At 38.8% G+C, this 18167-nt stretch overlaps 1 protein-coding gene across 3 annotated transcripts in view; it reads left to right on the forward strand.

The window, feature by feature from the left end:
- Positions 1-18167, forward strand: part of PRKD3 (protein kinase D3) — a 43304-nt gene that overhangs the window by 4075 nt on the left and 21062 nt on the right. For all 3 annotated transcript variants that reach the window (XM_069009961.1, XM_069009962.1, XM_069009964.1), the window contains exons 3-7: positions 9236-9374; positions 11021-11152; positions 11822-11979; positions 14162-14351; positions 17062-17139. In XM_069009961.1, coding sequence (XP_068866062.1) covers positions 9236-9374; positions 11021-11152; positions 11822-11979; positions 14162-14351; positions 17062-17139 — 697 coding nt within the window. The remainder of the gene's footprint in view (positions 1-9235; positions 9375-11020; positions 11153-11821; positions 11980-14161; positions 14352-17061; positions 17140-18167) is intronic.

Below are 18167 nucleotides of genomic sequence, written 5' to 3' on the forward strand. Positions count from 1 at the left end.
CTAGTAAAAGAAGATGTAGTTTTAAATTTTCTGCAAGAATGACTTTTCACCATATGGACAGTTTTTCCCTTTCAGCGATTGTCTCTGATTCCTTAGGTTTTTACTAGCTTATGCTTACTACTTTTGAGGAATATTCTTGGATCTGTATAGCCAGCCATAGTGAAAGGACCAGTTTTGGCTACAGACCTGCATTGCAGGGCCGCAGACTTGACACGAGCTTTTCTTTTTGTTTCTAGTTAATAATTAAAAATCCCACCATTATTAGACAGCTAATAATGTGCTAGTATTGTTTTTCTGTATACTGAATACATGTGTTGCTCTTATATATCAATATAATTTGTGTTAAGAGAGGGTTGACCAAGAAATAAAAGAACCTTAACGTACTTTGCCATTGTGTCTTGGCTACCCTGTTGCAAATTCTGTCTCTCTAGGGAGGAAATAACACTGATCTTGCTTCCAGTTTTGCTTCCAAATTTTATCTTTATTTAGGTTAGGAAGGTTAGATCCTAGTAAGCAGCCTGAAAAGAAATTAAGAATATTTAATAAAATAAGAAATAATTGGCCTTTTCCAATTTTCCAAGGTCAGGTGTGGTGAGGGAACTGAAGGCAGGTATTTTGTAGGGAATTACTTCCATGTCTTTCATTGTTGTAATTGGTATTTATGGTTGGTTAGTTTTATTATATGATTCTTTTTCACCTGCTAGCCTGAAAAAACATAAGCACATTATATGTTATTTGCATATGCTTGTGTATCTTTTTTTCCCCATCTCATAACTTACTGCATCTTTCATATTTTTACAAACTAGTTGCCAAGCAAGCCAATTTCATAATAACTTCCAAAATGTAGCTAGTTCCCTTCTGAAGAGATGAGTTATTTGGCTCAATTTCTACTTTTCATGTACCATGCATGTTAGGTGTACCATTATGCAGCCATTTTAGGGGCTGCTTTTTCTTTCTGTATAGGCTCCTTCTCTTTACGTCTACATATTTCCTGTCTTCTATCTTAAAGAAAGATGAAAACAAGTACATTCACACTTATTTTTCTTTTTTCCTTTCTGTTTTTTTGGCAGGCTCAGCTAAAAATTTAGCTTGAGGTCTTGTTAAAGCTCAAACATCTTACATGCTGAGCCTAATCTACTGCAAAACTGATGAGGATTTCATGATTAGTTTTCCTTTTTGTCTGGCTTTGCTGCAGCTCTCCTGCAGCTGACGCTACCAGTAAGTGACTGCTCAGTGAAAACATGTTTGCAGGCAGCAAACTGATCAGGAAACAACCTCAAGTGTGGTGGATTCATCTTTCATAAGTAGTTTTGCAGCCAGTACACGAGTGGCAATATTCTCCCTGTACTCTCTATTTGACAGCAATGTGTCCTGCCTTGACTTTTTTTCCCTTAGATCTGGTGACTGTTGCAAGACTGTTAAATATTCTAGGATTAGTATATACCTAATGTAAAAATTGCAAACTGCACTCTTGTCTGTCGTCATGCGAATGGTTGCCTGTTTTATCCAGTTGAGAGCTTTGAAGCTTACCTGGGGACTTGAACCACCTGCCTGTGTTTGAGGTTACAATTACGGTATCAAAAATGTTGGTTAGAACTCTGCTTTTTTGTGTTTTCTGCTTCAGACACTGGTGTTCAATGTAGCTTGTTCAGGTTTTGCAGAAGCATAATTAGAAGCAGCATCAGCAGAACTGAAACTAAAGAGGCATGTGTCCGCAAGGAGAGCGAGATGAGTAATGCAAATATTTGGTGTGTCTCTTAGCTCTATTACAGATGTTCTAAACATCAGGAGATGTTTTTTAAGTGTTTTTCTTCAGTTTTTTTTCAAGTTTAAAGTTAAGCTTAAACTTAACTATGAGCACTGTGTTAGGGTTATTGTGTATTGGAATGCTTAATAGCCATCTTCAGAAAACCCAAACTTTAGACTTTATAGGGATGCTTCAAAAAATTTCTTGCTTATGGTCTCCCATACATTCATGGTCTTCTCTGTTCATTCCTTATCTAGGTTGCTATGTATTAAAGTATCAGACATACAGTTCTCAGGGGCAAGCTGAAGAGGAACCTAAGCATGGGCATATATGGCTGCTGGAACAGAGGGACAGTGTTTAGAAGCAGAAAAACTCGTAGCAGGTAGACAGTGTGTGTCCTTGCACAACGATCAGATGTTACAGACTCAAGTTCTTAGTCCTGTTCTGTGTTGGAATACTGTTTCTTCATTCCTCACATGAGAGGACATGAAGTAGAACAAAGGGATTACTGATTTAAAACTAGAAACTCGCATGTGGTGATGTTCTACTGCCTGCAAACTGAGAATTATGTAGTACGGCATGCTATAAATGCCATATTCTATCTTAGTTAATTTTGTTCTCGTTAATAGCTACATATGAAGAACATTTGATTACTGTAGTATTACTTGTGTAGAATCAGTACCTGCAAGATTTCTCGTAACTTTTTCAGTAAACTTATTAATCTTTACTTTCATGGTTCTGCAACTTCTCTATCTTTTTTGGTCCACCGACCTGTCCTTCATCGTTTTCGCTTTCAGTCATACTCAGCGTTCTCCTCTTTATATATCTGATGCCTTTGTTACGTTTTGCTCTGAAATAGACCAGCTGTTCCCCTACCTTAGAATGTCTGCCTGAAATTCTCATGATCCTTCAACCGTTGCATTCTTTTTGATTGAAAACTGATACAGTATTTACCCATGCAATCTGTTTCTTACTCTTCCCGCCTAGTTTTTCTACTTGACTGAACCCACCCAAAGTCACCATTTAACAAAATCAAAGGGGTATTTCTTATGTCTTGCTGGCTGGATTCGTCCTCTGTATTTTCATCATATTGCAAGGATCATATTGCAGTCCATCCATAGTACAAATGGATCTCTACAACTCTTGCAGTAACAACTTGAGCGTAATAAATAAGTAACAGTACTGCAACCAATGTTCGGGGTTTTTCTCCGGGTTAAGCTTGTAATAGTTCATGGTGTTTATTTTTGAAAGGCTCTAAAATGAATGCAAATCATCTCTTCTGTTCAGATGTGCTCAGATGTATTTTCCTCCTGCTCTGCCTTCTTGTCTTGTCAACTGTTTTCTTCATATGAGCTTAATAGTGCAGAGGCTTAGCAAGAGTTGAGGCATGAGAAGCAAACATGCTTGTGAGAGGGTGGGAGCTGGGGAGTGCAGAGGTGTTATATGTGGGGCAGATTAGCATTTCCAGCATGGTAATAGGTTTGTGTGCTGGAAAACCTAGCCAAGCAGTAGTCCAAGTATGTCTGTGTTGAGGCATCTGGTGGGGGAAAGATCTCATGCAACATGTTTGAAGCTGATTGTGTGTGTGATAATGTGATTTGGCACATGATTCTAAAGAGTGGGAGTGAATCGCTGGGTAGGGATGCAGGATAATAGAATGGATGACTTCAGTGAAGGAAGAGACTTTCCAATGGTGTTTTGGACCATTAGACTTTGAAAATAACTTCCAGTGGTTTGAAGCATTTGTTTTGAGTTATGATGGGTCATGAGATATTGGACCTTGAAACAATATCCGCCTACACTTTTCCCTCGTGTGAATTTTTGGCGACTAGTCCAGAACTTTGTAAAGTAACTCCTGGAACTTGAAGTAAAGGGATTTTTCAGTTACTGCCAAGATAGCAAGAAGCCTCAGTTGTGTTTCGCTCAGCAATACTGAGTGCTGTATTTTGGTTGAGTTCTTCTGGATCAAAAAGACGATGTAATGCACTCTCAATTAAAGCTAGATATGCTGTAATACTTACAGTATGAGCGTGCTAGATAGCACCAATGATTTTTCCTCAGTGTTACTGCAATTATGCAATTATGTGTTACTTGTGCTAGTACCACCCAAATATTAAGAATTGCATATATTCTTGATGTAAGTTGATGATATTGGTATACCAGAGATTAATTTTGGCACAGTCTAGTGCATACGTAGACTTCCCACAAGTGATTTCCTGTTGCAAGATGCTCTTTTGGAATTGTTAAGACTGGGAACAGTCATCTTTTTGCTTTTAGGAAACTTAGTAATACTGGGATTAGCAGTTTATATGTTCTGAGTAACTGTGCAGATACTTTAGGCTTTTATGCAGGAAAGTAATAGCTGTATAATCCCATAAGATAAAACAGGCTTTAAAAAATTCTGCTTTGAGTTTTGTTTTCAAGTTTACATTATGAGCTCTTAACACTTCAAAGGAACTGGGTAACGTTCTTCCTCACAGCTTCATGGAAAGGAAAGCTATAAAAGCCGTACTTTGCTGTGGTACAAGAGAGAAGAATTTGGTAGTGTACAACTTGAACATAGTTCAACTATTGAACATAGTTTAAGCTTTGCGTAAAAATTCTGTTAAAAGATACCACTTGAAATAAAACCCCTGTTAATTGATGAGGTTATTCTTGGCCAGCAGTCTGCACATAGCCTTCTGGCCAAGGTGCTAGCAAGGAATGCTGTATTCCCAAATGGACTGGGGAGCGGAAGGGAGAGCAGGGCGCCGCACGCCTGTAAGGAGCCAAGCTGCTTGGTTGGAGCTGATTGCTCCCCCCATCGAGGCGCGGCCAAGAGCCTTAGACAGGGCTCTGCTGGGCCACCTGCAGCTCATCAGAGCCGGCCGTGTGGAGGGCAGCCAGCCAGTGCTTCCATGGCTTGGGTGCACAGGTCTGGAGTGGGGGCAGAGGAGAGGAATCTGAGCTGGAGTGTGTGGAAGGGAGTTAGGAGGCAGGCATCTTTCTTTCCGAAAGAACAGAGTCTGTTCTTTTGGAACTGGGAACTTTTTTTTTTTTTTGGCGGGGAATGGGGGGAAGTGTGCAGGGAAAGAGCAGGATTTGTTCATGTAACTTGCAAAGTTTTGTTAGGGATGACTGAATCTGGAGGCTGCTGCAGCTCTGTCCCCATGTGCAGCCACGGACAGCAAGACTGACCACATATTCCCAATAGGCACTAACATTTGGATACAGGTGTGCAACACCATATATGTATACACACAGATCCAAACAGCTGAACAGTGTATCTGTTTGTAAGCACAAACAGCACCAGTGGTGCTGTACCCTTCTCTGGTGGTTCAGGATGGAGGTCTGGTAGTGGGGAAAATACAGACACATACCCACTCACCCACCAATAAAAAAAATAGCAACAACAAAAAAAAGTGGATGCCTCCAGCAGCCGGCTTCAAGCACTCTCTTGTAGCATCTGCTGGATCTTGGTCTTTCCAGGTGCTGACACCTGGATATTCAAGCTCATGATTTCACTTTCCAGTCACTGACATTACTCTTGCTCTTATTGCTGGCACTCAGACCCCCCATACACACACATGGGCTCAGAATGAGAGAAAATCATTCAGGAAAACAGCTAGAAATTGAACTTAATGAAAATGGCGGACGGGTGGTGTTGATGAGGCACAGGGCATGATCAGACAATTGTTCTGACCAACCCCTGTGTACAGGTGACCAGCCTCTTTTATCTTCTTATCCCTCGATTTTTCCCCACGTTTATTCCTCCCTGAATCACCTCTTTTGCCTTGTTTCCTTCCATAAACATTCCATAGGTATTGTACCATTCTAATTTCCCAGCATTTTATAATCTGTACCATACCACTGGACACCAAAAGGTGTTCTAGTGTTGACTTACCTGATCAGTGTATGTGTGGAAACTGGGTCTAAGGATATCCTGGGAGGGTCTGGACAGGGTATCCTTTCCCTGGAGTCCTTAATTTGGGTTCCCACCTGCCGTTCTTTCTCTGTGCTCCTCTAGCTTGTGGAGATGTGCCTTCCTTTGAAGGGCCTGGGAGTGCCTGGGCAGGGTGTTGTGTGGGCTGCCCTCACCTGCATTTTTCCTCTGTGCTGCTTTGTGGATGTGCAGACAAGCACCTCATAGGCAGGACAGGTAAAGGAGATACTGCGAGGTTCCTCAGCTATTGCCTGTCTCTCTTATGGATTCAGGAAAACCTCCTAGCAACTGAAGCTCTCTATACCCATGAAAAGGCTATCTCTGTTCTCATGCTTTTAGTTTTTGGAATTACTATTACAGAAATGGAGATCAGGCATGCACAATGCCTAGAAAAATGTGTCCTGGTGAAGTCTTGTCACATACTATAGAAACTGTATCCAGAGTCTGTGTTTAGTGAGAGAATTCTTGTACTCCATACTAGTGTAGATTATTCTCTTGTTAGTCCTGGGCTTGTGATTCTGCATCTTAGTTTAGAAGCCACTGATAAAGCTCATGCCTGTAAATAGAAGAATTCCCTTTTAAGGTTAAATGTCACAGTTATAAAACCAGACAATCTTTCACAGTTCACTTCTATATGTGTGTGCATTTGTTTTGGAAGAATGGGCAGTAGATAATGTCATGACAATATGAGAAGCATTCATGATACACAGTTTAAAAGGTCAATTTAATTAATGTAGAACCAAATGAGGGTGTTGATATCAACAGTTCTAACAATCTGTAATAGATGATTTTGCTTTTTTAAAAATATTTGTACTCTGTAAGAATTAATTTTGCCTTTGTGTAGAATTCATTTGAAAACCAAAATATTAATTATAGGTATTATAATGTTATTTACAAACTTTGGAATTAATGTTGATGCTGGTTTCTAAGGAATGTAATGTCTCGTATTTTTAATGTTTATACTTGCTGCCACAAAGAGGACTTGAGTGTTCATCTGTAACCTTAGTTTATTGTGTCAGCTAATGCTTTTTAGTAATGAAAACTAATGTAGTATGTTTAAAACATTTTTATAAATCCAAGATGTGTACATGAGAATGGGTAAATGGTGCATAGGCAGAATATATTTGGTCGTAGCAATTAAGATAAGTGCTGCTTGGCAGGTGATTATGTGACCTCTGGTTACTGAGGTGGGGGATTATGTGTAGGGATGTTCTGGCAGCTGCATGACAGGGTTATGGTCTTAAAGAGTGGAAAAAAAACTAAAAGAGAAACAAAGACATGTCTTTATCAAAAGAAGGAGACTCAAACCTGTGGAATATGTTAGAGGCTTCCTTAAAATCTGTGGCTCATAGGTGGTTCTGTGAACTTAATACAAAGAGACAATAGTTCACGTGATTCCCTGAGTCATGAGTTGTCCCTCCTGGCAGCTGAAATTAATGTTGGTGTTAATAAAAAGTGTCATGTGTGTCTGCAGGCAGATATATACTGTTTTAATGTTGATTTTATATCCCTTTTGTTAGAATTAAGTTCTTCAGCAGTATAATGGAATTGATAGAAGTTATCTTAACAGTGTATCAAGGATTAAAACCTCACAGCACTTATTTTAATAATGTAAATGTATCTTGTTTTCTTGTCAGTCAAGGCACAGTGGGATTTTGGGTTAGAGCTTAAAGTAGTTTTATGATGTGTTTCAGGTATGAAGAAATGTTAGTTCCCTTGGAAGAATTACTAGTGTGCTGTATCTTTGCATGTTCTGAGTATAAAGTCAAGTCCTGTCCATACTTGCAGAGGTACTGAGACACATATTTGGGCAGCACAGCTAATTCTCAAGCTTTATATTTTCTGTTTTCTTTCTTACTACAAATTATCTTTGGGCAATTGGAAAAATGTAATTTTCAGAACATTCACGGATATTTGCTATTTAGCAAGATGAATCAGCAGATGAGTATACTAAATATAAAGACAGGGATTCTTCAATTCTTCCAGATGATTTAAGGGATCTTAAGCAATAGCATTTTATTATATAAAGGTTTAAGCAGTGTCTGGTTTAGGGGAATATAATGCTACTGTAATCTCTGTACCATCATGGCTACTGTACAGAGTACAAGAGAGTTTCAAATTTATGTGGGAAGCCTGGGAGTGAGTTGAGAGCCAGAGGAAGCAGCCGGCTGCTTTGGCATCAGCCCAGTAAATCAGTTTCTTGGTGCTGTGGACTAAGTATCTACATGCCACTATAAATTTGTCAGCTCTGTCTTTTGCTTTTGCAAAGGCTAAATTGCACAAATTCTGCCTCTCCTTGTGACTGTCCAAGGTAGATAGCATGCTTTGTGGAGCATGGACTTTTTCAGTATTATGTGTCATGTAATTGTGTAGTGTGTACACACCAAAACAGAGAAGACCAACTTGATATTTCAGATAAAATTGCTGCTGAAAAGAGGACATGATTTTTTCTCTGAATGGGAAGAGAGTGTGAAAATGGGCATGATGGATACCTTCATTATGTTTTTGATTTGGTAGAACAAATCTTTGATTATTTTAGTTAAGAAAAATTAATATGCCACAAGCTTCATGCAGTTTAAATACTTATTGACTGTGTGGCATGTAAATTACTAAGCTGTTACTTCATTAATTAAAAGTTTCTTCTGAGCTTTTCCATATTTTTTCCCACATTCTTCCTGTTTTCTTCTGCGTGTGTGTTCCCACCTCAAGTTTGAATTCTGGTTTAAACCAAAAGGTCAAAGGAGCCACTTGAGTGCTACTCATTCCTCTCCAGGGTCTGTTGCTGCTCTTTTTCCCCATGAACTGTTTACTTTTAAGCTTTTCATTCTAAGAAGTTTTCATTTTAAGAAGTTTTACTCATACTTAACAGTGTTTTGAGGAGTAGGGAAAATACAGAATGAGAAAGATACACTAAACAGCCTGCTACTTTTCCATGACATTTCACTGAAAAAAAGCTATTTCCTGCATGGATTTTCGGTATTATCTTCTGTGCCCTTGTGGGGATTTGAGTTTTCCTTTTCACAGAATCACAGAAAATGGTTAAGGTTGGAAGGGATCACTGGAGGTCATAGAGTCCAACTTGCCTGCTCAAGCAGTGTCTTCTGGAGCATGTTACTCAGGATTTCTCATATCTGTAGGTCTAAACTGTTGTAGAGCAATAGCATGGAGCCTCTTAACTGGCTTGCTCCTCAAGAAAAATGTGGCAAGTGTTGCTGGAGTGTCTCAAGCTAAATACCTGCCTGACTAGAATACCTGTGAAGTAAGGGTCATAGGTGCTGGTATCCAAGTTAAGGGCCTGTATTGGCTTTCACTTGCCAGACTGATTATGCAGGTCTGAGAGATTAAAAACCCAAAGAAACAAAAATCTTAACTTTTTTTTTTTTCAGCTTTAAAAAAAAAATATATAGAAATTTTCAGAAAATGCTTTGTTTCCTCAAAAATAGGCAGATTAATTTTGTTTCCATGAAACATTTACAACGCTTGAGTTCTGTAGCTGCTATTAAAACCATTGATGTATAGGATTATCAAATAGCATGTATTAATTTAGAGTTTGATGTCTGTTGCAGTTCCCAGAGTGTGGTTTCTTTGGCATGTATGACAAAATTCTCCTGTTCCGTCATGACCTGAACTCAGATAATATTTTGCAACGAATTACATCAGCAGAAGAGATACACGAGGGAGATCTTGTTGAGGTTGTACTCTCTGGTAGGTATTATTGTAACAGTGGAACAACTCTTTATTCAGTAGATTAAAAGAAAATAGGACTTAATGGAGCATTATTTTCATGCCTGCCTTTTTCACTTCAGTCTCATATACTTTGGGGTAGAGGATTTCAAGAAAATCCAGGTGTCACTGATGCTTCAGTACTCACTTTTGTTATTTTTTCGGTTTTCTGTTTTAATCTTCTTCAGGTTTATTATGATAAATAAATCTGCATTATATAAATGAGAACTTATAAGTATAATAATACCAGTTTTTAATTTTTATAATTGTTTAAGATGAAATGCAGGTAGGATTCAGAATTTGTTCTTCCAACTGTTGTGGGTTTTCTTTTGCTTTTATCTGTCTTTTTGTTCTGTAGCTTTTGCTATTGGTGGCTTATGCTGTCATAAGACTTTCAAAATGTAGTTGCTGAGTCGTGCCTATAAAAACAGACTCTTAAAGGTTATTGAAGTTCTTAAAAATGGTTTCTTTAAACAATATTGTCCTTAGAGTGGTGGTTATTAACCAATAACGAGGACAGAATAACCCCAGCCCTGATTGTCATTGTATGTGTTTAATCAATATTTTGTCAAATTCAATCAAAAGTCAGCTGTAGTTAAACTATAAATTAAAGCTGGACTAGTATTGAGCAGTTTTTTAAGTCTTTGAGGGTAAAGTGACAAACTGAGGCTACGTTTTAGGAAGAGAGACCCTTGACTGTCATGGGCTTAGATTTGTAAACTTGATCAGTAAAGTATGAATTTGATAGCTGTAAGGCTGAGTCCTTGGCTGCATTTCAGGGCACGTCCAGGATGTTCAGTAGTTGATCATCTTAGTTTGAGCTTTTCATTGCTTCTGGTGAAGAGCATATTTGGAAAATTTGTTGTGTCTCTTGGCAGTCTCTGGCAGTTTCCTTACAGATAGACAGACCACCAGAAACTGAGGCATTTTGGAGACATGTCAATCTCTTTCAGTAGGTTTTTAAAAGTAAGAATCTGAATAGGAAGAGTTAGTACATATTTGGTCAAAAAATAGTAGCCATCAGGGCAAGATAATGTTGATGTGTTGATGTAAAATACCTTTTTTTTTTTTCCTGCCTTCAAAGAAACAGGACAAAAATAATTTAAATATATCTGTGCTTGTTTAAGGAAAAGAATATTTCAATTTTCTGTGAAAACTTTATCCACAGTTCTGTTTTGATACACCAAGAGTTTAATCTAATAAACTTTTACTGCAAAAGTCCTTTAGAAGATAAAAATCTAACTTAGAGAGCTGTCTTTTTTTAGAAAATTTTGTAGGTTACAAAACAGCTTGAAAATTAAGTTGCTCTTTCAAACCTTTATTGTTGCTTTTAGCAAGGCTTGTTGTACCTGCCTTCAACTTAGTGAGGTTTTCAACAGTGTGACTCATACTACTGATTAGTTGTGGCCATTAGCCTACAGAGTCCAATGCACATTTTTCCTCAATAAAAATGTTTACTGAAAACCATGTAGTCTTCTAAATGAATATTTAAATGATGTACATGAAAATGATGTTTTCTAAACAGCTTGTTAGCATTCTTTCAATTAGCCATTTTTAAAACCTGTTCTTTTCATAAATTTTTGTTGATCCTGTGGCAAGAACCATAACTTAGTGCAATTTTTTAAAAGCTTTGGCTACAGTTGAAGATTTCCAGATTCGTCCTCATGCACTTTATGTGCATTCCTACAAGGCTCCTACTTTTTGTGACTACTGTGGAGAGATGCTTTGGGGTTTGGTACGACAAGGATTAAAATGTGAAGGTAAGTCTATGACGTTTAGTGTATTTGTGTGTGTGTATAGCTATATAAGATGAGGAAGAAGAAATTGTATCGTGTTTGGTATGTTAGCAAGTGCTAAATGTAGTATTTCATAGTTGGAAGGGTTTGTGCATTGAAAACCCAAGTTCTGATCTTGGCATTAATGCAAACCGTGTGTGACCTTGGACTAATGACTTAAGAAGTGTTGTTGTTTCCCACTTTGAAAAAAAATAGCTAGCTTACAACCTTGTGTTCTTTGCACAAGGAACTCATAGTTTGGAGACACTCCCAAAGGGGAATCCCTTTCCTTATGGCTTTCATCCAGCTGGCTGTGGAGCACTCTGCAGCCTGCTGTCAGGTACTGACGCTGCCTTCTCACTGAATTCTTCTTGTGCTTCAAAGTGAGGGAGTGATGAAAGCCTCCTGGTGGTGGGAGATCAGCTGCTTCCAAGTCTTAGACCTTGTTGCTAGAACTAGGCTTACTGGAGAAAAAGCTGTTTCTGTGAATCACATCAAGAACACTAAAATAAGAGAATTTGTCACAACAGTCTGTTTCTGCCTTTACCATTTTCCTGGATCATCTTTTTAAAACTGCTTTATCAAAATATTAGTACTCTTTTTGTTACTTTGAATGTTGGGAGGTTTTTTGAATTAAACAAACTACTCTTCCAGGTTGTGGGTTAAACTACCATAAGCGATGTGCCTTCAAGATTCCAAATAACTGCAGTGGAGTGAGAAAGAGGCGCCTGTCTAACGTGTCCTTACCAGGAGCAGGGCTTTCAGTTCCAAGACCAGCACAAGCTGAACACACATCCTCTGCCTCTGAAGAAGTATGTAATGTGAAAGGAGAAACAATTTCTGTTTATAAATTCTTTAACCTCTGGGGAACTAAATAGTGTTTTAAGTGGCTCAAGATGAGTATGTAGGAGTCGAGCTTAACCATTATGATTGGTTTTAGTGAATTTTAAAATCTGATGATTCTTAGACTGTGACACCTACTGCTTATTATTACTGTGAAAGATGAAACCGGAAATAAATTACAAGTTTTATATCTAATTTTGTTATTAGCTTTTCACTCATGGTTATATGAACTCTTGGCTTCAGAATGATAAAACATCTTGCCTTCTTAGTAATACAGATTCATTCTGTAATTGTTGTATTAATATTGAATAATTACTTGGCCAAAGCAGTACAAATTGTAAGCTTTTATGCTGGGGAAGAGTGTTCCTTATCTGCTGTTAAGCTTTTCACAGAGTTAATCCAAAAAAAACCCAAACCCTGTCAAGGAGGGTGTAGGGGGTAAAGGGCTTACAGTAAAAACTGACATCCACAGTAGTTCCTTGTTATGATGATTGCTGAGGGGTTGTCAGTTATCTAACAAATATCAATTATCAAGTATATCCCAAGTATATTGGGATCATAAGACAGACAGGCAGTGATTAGATCCATTTGTTTGTGCCTCAGTCTTTTCTAATTATCTGTTACTTTACACTATAACTATTCTTACCACAGTTTAAAATACAAATCGTATAGTCTAGTTCAAGAATGTAATTTTTTTAGCTAGAAGCTATAAAAGCCTAGTCTTGAGTAATGAAAAATATTTAGTTTGATGTTTATGACTACTGGTCAGATCTATTCAGTGAACATGGAATTGTAACCATTTATCACAGAATTTATGGTTTCTATGTGCATGTTTAGTACCTTTTGATACCTCTTTGTTTTACTCAATGCCTTTTCTGTTTTAATTGCTAAAGTTTTTCTTCTAACTTCATTTCAAAGAATTTTTTTGAGGGGGATTAATTTTCAAAATAATTTTTGAATTTTCTAAATATTTTTGCCTAATTTTGTAAGCTATCCAGGCATGCCATACCTCGCTTTTAAAAACTGATAATATGAGGTAGTGATTGGAATTTGGTTTGCCTACGTCCAGTGGTTTCCATTTTACCCTCTCTATGGAGGTCTATGTGTGCTGTCTGAACCTTGTGAGGTTACTTAAAAAATAAATGCCATGAGTGAATTTTTAGCATTTTATCATCTGTGGAAATAAAGATTCATATATAACTTCCAGCTCTCTGTAAGGCTTTTCCATCTGGTGTTCTCATGGTTTTGTTTTACTATACCAGAATGTCCTCTTAAAGCATCTTGGTCAGGTTGCTTTCTTGTCTGGTCACTTTCTGAACCATCAGCTGCTTTACAGCCCCACTGACTTTTTTTCATCCACCAAGACCTCCAGGTCCTTCCCAGCAGGGCTGATCTTGATCTCCAGCCTGTGCTGATACTGTGGGGTGCCCCATCCCAGGGCCCAGCACTTGGCCTTGTTGAACCATATAAGTTTTGAATGGACCTACTTCTCAAGTTTATCCAGGTCCCTCTGGATGGCATCATGTCCCTGTAGTGTGGCAGCTGCACCACTCAGCTGGGTGACATACACAAACTTGCTGAAGGTGCACTTGCTCCCACTGTCTGTCATTGGGGAAGATGTTTGATAGCACCAGTCCCAGTATCAGCCCCGAGGGACACCACTTGTCACTGATGCCTATCAGGACACTGAACCATTGACCACTACCCTCTGGATGTGAGCATCCAACCAATTTCTTATCCTCCTAGAAGTCCAGCCGTTGAATCCATCTCTCCACTTTAGAGTGAAGGATATTATGGAGGACCATGTCAAAGGCTTTACAGAATTCCAGATAAATGACATCTGTAGCCCTTTTCATGTCCACTGATGGAGTCACTCCATCATAGAAGGCCACTGGCTGTCCTGAATCACCTCCCTGTCCTTCATGTGCTTTAGCACAACTTCTAGTAGGATCTCTGTGATCTTCCCAGGCACAGAGGGGAGGCTGACAGGTCAGTAGTTCCCAGGGTTGTCCATTCTATCCTTCTTAAAAATGGTGCAGTGTTTGCCTTTTTCCAGTCACATGGTATTTCACCTGACTGCTGTGACTTCTCAAAGCAGTCATGGCAGTAGAACTGTTCTGGTGCAAGTTATGTATTCCTTCTTTATTCCAGCGTTGCTGCCCAGAACCTAGTAAGAGGATTCCCTCTTGGAGTGGCCGGCCCATCTGGATGGATAAGATGGTGCTTTGCAGAGTGAAGGTCCCACACACCTTTGCTGTTCACTCTTACACTCGTCCCACCATCTGCCAGTATTGCAAACGGCTGCTTAAGGGCCTTTTTCGCCAAGGAATGCAGTGTAAAGGTAAACATTTAATTTTCTGTTGTAGCAGTAAATTTCAGTAAAGGCCTTGTATTTAAAACTGATTGCAACTTAGGTGGCTGTATACTGCAGAATAGGGCAGTGTAATTTTTGAAAAATTCCATAATTTTCAGATGTTGACAGCAGGCGTCATTTTCATTGTAGTGGGCTGTGCATTGCACATTTTTCTGAAATGATTTAATTGTGTAGATTAAGGACACTGTAATTCTAGAAGGATAATTATGAATTAATAAAAATGGGAAATATTTCCTTTTGTTCAATATCTAACCACTAAAGAATCTGTGAGTTTTCATTGTGTTATTCTAGTACAGGATATTGGTTATTACCTTTTGGAGATATTTTATACAGCTAGATGCCTGTGCTGAACTTGCATGGTTTTTATGTAGCATATGTTAACATGCATGGCTTCAGTTCTCAGACTCTTCCATGTGGTTCCTAGGGCATAATTATTGTGATCTCCTTCTGGCTTTTTATTGCTGGTTAGTGGAGATCCGTCAGCTTTGTTGCAGGAAACAAAAGTCTGGTGATGAACCGTGAACATTAATATGGAAAGGAGTTTCCATTTCTCTCATGTGAGTTTGTCAAACAGGAGTATCAAAGGTCAGCTTTTTGAGAGAGGTCGCTTAATACATTTTCAATTTGTTTTGTTAGAAGAGAGAAAAAATTGTAAGCTTACATCTGTGTTAACTTTTTTTGACTAGTAATGCTGCTGTCTCATGTAAGTAAGGAAGTAATTTTATCTTTCATTTCTGTTGTTATTTGCAGTCTCTGTAGTCTGTTTGAAGTCTGCATCCTGAACTGGTTTAGATATTTTTTCCAGTTGGTGTGTCTCTTGGATACACATGATACAAAAATAATGAAGCCTGAAAAAGATGCCTTGCAGTTTTAACATCGAGATGCTGCTGGCCATATACAATTGCTGTGACTATATCCAGCTGAACAAATGGGACTATCACATTAGTTTCAGGGAACTGAATGACACTGGATAAAAATATTATTGTATGCATATTGTAAGCCTTTATGTAAGGAAAATAGGCCTAGAGAAATGCTATGTGTGTGTGCAGGACAGAAATAAGTGTCTTAATAGGCCTCCAGTATGATCCTATACTTATTTTTAATACATCAGGAATTGATATCAAACAGTTAAAATATTTTCCTACTGCCTTCTCCTACAGATTCTTAAGGTTTCCCACCGACTTCCTCGTGCTCATTCCCAAAGCTTGGGATCTCTTAGTGGTTTTATATTTCGGAGTACCCATAAGAGCCCTGGATTTCTTGATTTAATTCAGGTTGCTATTTGGGCTCTGAGGATGCATCTCTTTGAGATGCTAAGGCTGTATTTGTGGTAATAAATTACATGTGCCCAGAAACATTCCTGGACACAGAGGTCAGCTGGGACAGAATGACCCATGTTCATGAACAAGTTTTCCTTGCATCCCAGCCTGAGTGGCTCTGTGCAGACTGCCTGCTTGGACCAATTTCATAGGATGCTCTGGTTTATGAGCTAGACCTTGGAACTGTTTGGGATTTTGCTGATGCTGTGGGCCAAAAGCATGCTAGGGGATGTTTGTAGCTATTTACTAGACTAGAGAACTGCATTGCAGTATCCAAGAATGTTTCTGAATGTAGTTTAAGTTATTAGGATAGATTCAATCTTCTAGTTTCCTGACAGAATTTGAAATGTGTCTGTTTCTTCCAGCCTCCTTTACAGTAGTAAAGTAATTGTATTCCATAATATGGACTGTAGCCATGGCTGTAAAAAAGGCAGTTTGTGGGTCTCCTAGGGTGCATCCTTTTAGGCACTCAGAAGCTGAGCAGTATTGTATTCTGCTCCAGAATTTGGCTCCTCTGATACTAAAAATGGAGAGATATTGATTCTTCTCTTGTCTGGATCTAAAAGGAAAAGACATTGAGCTTGCTTTGGATAGCAAAAAGAGGCAAATTATCAATATGAAAACACTTGTGGGGGCAGTAGGGAGTTTTGAAATTCATGGTGTTGACAGAGTTGAAAATCACAGGGATGCTACTAATAAAGGAAATTCCTGTTAGTACCAGTAATGTTGTATGCTGGACTTTGCCCAGTAGCCTGCATCTGATACCTCGGGTGCAGAAAAGGCACGCAGCCAGGTGAGATTCCATCTCCATGTCAGGCCAAACCTGGACATAATGGTATTCTGTCTGCCCTGTGTCAGCAAGAAATGGAGCTTGAGTAGTCAGCCAAATCTGTAACCTTTGGGATTTACTGCAGAACATATTTGCTCTGATGTAGTTGTGTGATTGTAGAGGCTTCTGGTGCCTGTAAGTCTTAGCTGGCAGATGGGGAAAAATGTTAGAGATGAGACATTTAAATCATATAGCAATGGAAAAAAGGATGTGGAACAAATGAAAGAATGGGAGAAATTACATCATGATGGAAAAAGTAGCTACAGAAAAAGCTAGAGAAGTAGCAAACTATTTTGTACTGGAAGGGGAAGTACTGACATAATAAACTGTGGTGGGACAAATCACCATGTGACATCAGGACAAGATTGTTAATTTCCTCCTGGAGGTGACCTCATTGGTGCTGTCCTCAGTTCCATGCAAATGTATGAATCTGAACTGAGGTTTGTGTTGGAAGCAGTGAGCGATAAATGTTGGTGTCTGGGTGGGAGTGAGGTTCTGCTACCATGGGCTTATTTATCTGCCATTTTAGATTGCAGATTCAACTGCCACAAACGCTGTGCACCTAAAGTACCTCGAGACTGCCTTGGAGAGGTGATTTTCAATGGAGGTAAGATGAGAAACATGCTTTCAAATACTGAGAGATCTTTTGAGGCTGAACAAGATGCATTAGTATTTAGTTCCCTCATCTTTGAGTATTTGACGTAATTTTATTTATCTTGCCGGTTTTTTCACTGAGGTTAGTGAAAATGAAAAAGATTCACTGTAAAACTTACACTCTGGTGACTTAAATTTTACTTAATCAGTCTTGACACGTTCACTATGCTTTGCTTGGGATTGCTCAGTGGAAATGAAACATCAAGAAGCCACTCCAATGTACAAAATTTGAGGATCTGTTGTGATCAGTCTGCTCATTGTTCACCATAAAATACATACTTTAAAATGTTAATATCTGAAGACACATACCATTTTTTATGACTTTCTCATATCCATGATTTTTACTGGCCAGAGTTAGCCCAGATGCTTGAGATAAAAGAAGGAGAAAAGCCCCAAGCCAAACCAAAAGAAAGAACTCCACTCCAATTTTTGGAAACCTCAATGAAGTTGGACTGCTTTCTGAATAGACCTTACAGAACTGAAAGAGGAGTGTGCGAAACACTTTGTGAAAGAATGTTTAGAGTATTTTTATAAGATTTAGACCAGTGTTAAGCTGATGAAATGTGGGATAGATGAGCAGATGGGGATTAAAACTGGTTGAATGAGTGGGCCTAGAGAGTAGTTATCAATGGCAAGTAACTCATGGTGTATCCCAGGGGCCAACAAAGGGTCCAGCCCTGTTCAGCATCTTCAGTAATGATCTTGATGGGGCAGAGTGTACCCTCAGCAGGTTTGCAGGTGACTGGGAGGACTGGCTGATAGGACAGAGGGCTTGTGCTGCTATCCAGACTGGAGAAATGAACTCAGGGTGTTGTTGGATCAGGTGACCTTTAAAAATCTCCTCCAGTGTCAACCATTCTGTGATTGTGTTGCCTTGATCCTTGTCACACATTGTTTAGTGAAACAAAATTGGTGACATGCAGCAGATCACATCAAACTGTACAACTTGATTCAGAGGCTTGGGCAACAGCTGTGTGTTAG

Source organism: Aphelocoma coerulescens, chromosome 3 (assembly GCF_041296385.1).
Source record: "Aphelocoma coerulescens isolate FSJ_1873_10779 chromosome 3, UR_Acoe_1.0, whole genome shotgun sequence".
NCBI classification, from domain to species: Eukaryota; Metazoa; Chordata; class Aves; order Passeriformes; family Corvidae; genus Aphelocoma; species Aphelocoma coerulescens.